We start from the raw sequence: 5202 nt of genomic DNA on the forward strand, positions 1-5202 counted from the left end.
CACGTTATCCTTAAGGACTCTTTCATTTGTACAATCTGATTTCGATTGATGTGCTGTGTATGACCATGAATAATATTCAATTCGATCGACAAACGCAATTAATGCTAATTTAATTCAATAAATCCCATTCGTTTCCAATCATCTGAATATTCTTTCGTTTTTCGGGCAAGCAGAAACGAAAGTAGTTGTGGATAAGGGACGGTTCCATCGTAATGAGGAGTTTGCTATTGTAGATACCTCTGTATATCACCAAGCCCACTCTATATCGAGATATGATTGAATAGACCATTCTTTTGAGTGCGCAGAGGACCTATTCAACGTGTCTCTGCAACCTTATCCCTAAATATGCTATCTTCATTTTCCACACGTGTTGATTTGTGTAATCTATAGTCTCAATTCGAGTTATCATATAATTCTGATATGATTATAAAATGTCATAATGTTGTTGTTATATTTGAAACCTCACATTTGTATTTTGATGTCTCACATTTGTAATGTCATAGTGTTACAATTATTATATTTGTAACTTGCTATGTTTCATTCATATATTTGTAATATCACAGTGCTGCAGATCTTATTATTATTTATTATTATTTCTAAATTTATTGGGTGTAGTCATATTTTTTAAAAGATAGCAATGTACACTCTAAAAAAATAAAACATAATTCAACATGCAAATTTTATTCCTCCAAAAATGATTTCACTCTAAATTGTATTTTTTACAAGATAGGAATTTACACTCTAAAATAATAATAATTTGTACTCTCTGTAATGATTTCATTAAAAAAAAAAGGTGAAAGAAAACATTATAAAGAAACCCTCAACAACATACAAAAAAAAAATGATTTTCAAAGAAGACACCAAAATGCAACGAGGAAAAAGAGTCGTTGACAGCCTAGGTCACATACGTTACAACCAAGAACAGATTAGGGTGGGTGCGAGAGCTTTGGTGTGGGGAAAATAATCCCCCCAAAAATCCCCCCAAAAAAATCATCTATAAAATGAAATTTAGAGTACATCAATACTCTTCAATTGATGCAAATGAAAGCTATGACATGGCCGTGGCTAAATATAAATTGGGAAACTTATTAATAAATTGGGTCCATTGATATTTTTAACTTTAATATGGTGAGCCGCTTCACATGACTTTGATATAGGTGTATTTTTTTAAATTTGTAATTGGGTAAATTATTATTTTTTATTAGTTGATCAAGTGAATCTGTATTGACGCAAAATTTGTCATGTACTGAACAACGCTTTGAAAAGATTACTTTTTGACCCTTAATTGCATTACAAATTGCACAGTGTGTTATACTACTACCTAGATACGAAAACAACTCCTATAAATAATTAAGTTGCATAAAAAAAAAGAAAAAAATTATTTAAAGTTAATTTAATGTTATCCGCTTCCATCTCAAAATTTAAAACCGATCACATTTTGCAGGGTTAGTATTACACCAAGTTATCTTAATATATCAAACTGCGATTTATTTAGATTAAGCAAATATACATAGTAGTCAGACTGATTCTGAAGCTGAAGCAGCAGCTTAAAGCACACACATACGCAGATACATAGCTACCATACAACTTTATATTCCATTTACCAGATTTCACTACCGGTAACTGATTCGAGGTAGGAATCCCCTACTGCCAGTTTCTTGAAAAGTGCAACGATTGCCGCATGAGCATGGAAATACCACAACTGCTGTATCACAGATGCATCGTTTCCTGCAGAAGATCCTCCTGCGTAATTTGTTATCGATCTCATTGCCAGGAATGCTTTCCTCTCGCCCTCGCACACCTGCACATATTCCAAGTTACTTTTAGTCTTTGCAAATATAAGATTATCAGTAAATTCATATTATTATAATATTTGAAGCTCTGAGGTAGTCAGTCAGACCATAGCTATTGCTGCACTCTCAGTGTCAAGGGAGGCGATATTCAGCTGGGTTTTGAGGAAATCTCTGTAAGCCTCGTTATTCACATAAAAGTTGGCACTGCCGCCCTTCTCAACCCTCTTAATCTTTGGCTGCTGTTCCAAACATATAAGCGATTTCCCTACGCACCTGTCCAAAAGTGTATCCTGCAAGTCCATTCGATTTAGGCAAATCCCAAATATTAAGGAAATCACTTAAAACAACGTTTGGCTTTTGATTTTTGAAGATAACGTAGCGTTACCTCAATCTCCCGTGCGGTGGCAAACAATTTGTCATCCACACGAAACCAAAATTTTGCTGTTCCCACCTCAGGCTTTGCTTTGACTGAATAAACAGTTTCTGGCTGGAAATATACGCTCTGTAGCTTATTGTTAACTCTCTTTTCTCCAACATTATATTTCGAAAACGTGAGGTTTGCAATTTCGCGAGTGAAGCTTCCCTCATCACCTCCAAATTTCTGAAATCATTCCAAATCAAATACCTATTTCTCATCATCTATTAAGGAGAGCAGAAACGAAGGGAAGAAAATAGAGAAGAATGTTGGGGCCCGGGAGTACCTCCCAATACCAGACGCCAGTGTGTGCTAATTGACGGGGAATAGCAATGTCACCAATACTGAGATCGTTGGGTCTTGCACTCGCAGCTCTTCCATAGTGAATTACTCCCTTCACACGAAAGTGAGTCAGCAGCAACTGTGTCGCCTGGGCTGCATTAACCTGCACAATAAATCACTCACAACTTTAGTGAAACCAAACTAATGTTATATTAGATCTAAAGAAAACGCTTAGATTAGATCTATACCGATCCACTTCCAGTCATGGCCAGAATAGTCCTGCAACCTTGAACATCTCCCACACGGAACCTCCGAGCTGTAGCAAAGTAACCAACACTAGTTAATATACCTCTACTGCTTTTAAGTAAGAAAAGGAGAAATATTGTTCTAATCCTCCGCCATATTAAAAATCAATAGAATAAGAGAAAGAGAAAAGAATGGGGTTTGTGAGAACCAGAGATATCTACAGTAGGCAAGTCCTGGTCAGGACGGAACCATCCCTGAGCCAGAACTACTTTGAGTTCTGCCTCACCGGAAACCACAAGCCCGTAATACTCGCCCTTGGCATTGATACGCTTGATCTTTTGAGCCACTTCCTCTGAAATTTCAGCATGGGAGAGTAATGGAAATGCAATCAACAAAAGCAGAAAAAACGCAGAGTTGTGAAAAGCCATTGCAAACTAACTCAAATGTAAGAAAGAACTGCTTCTTGTGTGTTTTGAATCAGCCTGCTCTTAGCTCCAATTTATAGTGCAGGACGCTGATTAGTTTCCCGTTTAAGAGTGTCTTAGAACCTTAATTAATCATACTCTTAATTAGGCAAACCTTATCTCTTACGTAACTATTTAATACTATAATCTTGGTCTTGCTATTTTTAACTTATCTACATCTCGTAACAAAATTTCTAATTCATTAAAGTGCTCATGTAGCTCTTACATGAATCTGCAATGAAAATTTCTAATTCCCAAAAGAACACCATCTCTTCCTTACATATTTAACATATTTAACCATTCTTTCTACTTTGTTGATAGAAGATAAAAAAGATAAAGAATAATAGGCATCCTTGCTTAACTCTAATATCAATCCTAAAGCTTTTTGAAAAGTTTGTTTAAATTTTGATCATTATTCAAATCTTCTGATAGTTTACCCATCCCTAATTTATTTCTAACACTAAAAAAATAAAAAAATAAAAAAAATAAATCTACATAACTTCTTTTTAATTCCATACTTTTCCAACAAAATACTTTATATACATTATTAAATACTTTAAATCTATTTAATTTTTTCAATAAACAATAAATGTATTTATCTATAACCATCGTGAAATCATTAATGTTTTTCAGCTTACACAAAAATTGATTCCATATCATCATTAACATAGAACTTTAGAATGTATCAATCATCCCTATTAAATTTATTCAATGAGCATCAAATACATTTATCATGCTTTCTTTTTAAATGGACATCGACAGTGACGTAGATATGTTTTGATAGTGTACGGGACGGTGGACATTCTCTCTAAGCTTTCTGGAGATTGTGTCGCTCTTATCCTTAAATATGCAATTGAGTCCATTCGATCCTTAAGGACTGTTTCAATTTCTACAATCTCTGATTTCGATTGATGTTCTGTTTATGACTATGAACAATATTCAATTTGATCACCTCTGTAATTACACCTATTGGGCATAATAAGTTTTCTTTAATTTGATTGGATAAAACTTTTTATTTGAGTGTTATAGGACTTTTTTAAGCTTTTTGAGTTTTCTTTCTATTTAAAAAGTAAATGTATATTTTAAAAATGATTTTTCTTATTTCTATAATATAATTAATTAGATAAAATGGTTATTTTATAGAAATTTAAATTCACACTTTAAAATAATAAAATGGAACTTGAATTATATATATATTTTTAAAAACAATAAAACTATTCTAATAAAATCATTTCATTAAAAATATTTTTCTTTTGGTAAGTTCTACCAAAACATCAAAATGAAAATCTTATCAAAGAGGGACTTAATTTTTTTTAAACTCTTCTTGATAAGATTTTCATTTCTGATCCTTGGATTGACAAACTACCAATATGAATGTAGAGTCCTCTATAAATATCATAGAAATAGAAATTACAAGCACAACGAGAGTATGTTATACAACCATAACCCTTTAGAAATTCCTACATAAGTTCAGAAGCTTCTTTGCAAATTTATTGCAATTGCTTCTTTATTTAGAATGCTTTTACATTTGGATAGCATATAATATTTCCTCTCTGCATACATAACCGAAAGCATTGAAAATAAATCAATTCAACTATGTTAGACAAAGAAAACAACAATACGATCAACGACTCACTAATAAGAAAAACTAGACCTTCAATAATAATAGTTACCAAATCCAAAAAATCACCCAAACTGCATTTTGATCTATCATTTTTTGGTTTGTTTGTTTATTTTGAGGTTTTATTGCATATGCTCATCCCATTTGAAAAATATTGAAATCTTCTTTGAATGTAGTAATTTTGCCATGACAAACTCACAAATATTCTGTTTTATATCTACAATAATTTGTCATAGAAAGTTTCTCAATTCACTAAAGATTCTTCTATTTCTCTCTTTCTATATCTTCCACACTACCATAGAAGGGCCCACTAGCCAAATGTCTCCCCACTAAGAATTTTTACCAAATGTCGGTCAGCTATCAAATAAACTCTCTTTCATG

At 32.8% G+C, this 5202-nt stretch overlaps 1 protein-coding gene across 1 annotated transcript; it reads right to left on the bottom strand.

The window, feature by feature from the left end:
* Positions 1-1462: 1462 nt before the first annotated feature.
* LOC131041301 (bark storage protein A) lies at positions 1463-3223 on the bottom strand. Its single transcript, XM_057974342.2, has 6 exons — positions 2945-3223; positions 2739-2806; positions 2495-2653; positions 2179-2394; positions 1901-2083; positions 1463-1801 (listed from the first exon to the last, which is right to left on the bottom strand). Exons 1-6 carry the CDS (start codon positions 3162-3164, stop codon positions 1601-1603), a joined length of 1047 nt encoding a protein of 348 aa, XP_057830325.1. The 5' UTR covers positions 3165-3223; the 3' UTR covers positions 1463-1600.
* Between the last annotated feature and the right edge of the window lie 1979 nt (positions 3224-5202).

The sequence above is a fragment of the Cryptomeria japonica genome, chromosome 11 (assembly GCF_030272615.1).
Source record: "Cryptomeria japonica chromosome 11, Sugi_1.0, whole genome shotgun sequence".
Taxonomy (NCBI): Eukaryota; Viridiplantae; Streptophyta; class Pinopsida; order Cupressales; family Cupressaceae; genus Cryptomeria; species Cryptomeria japonica.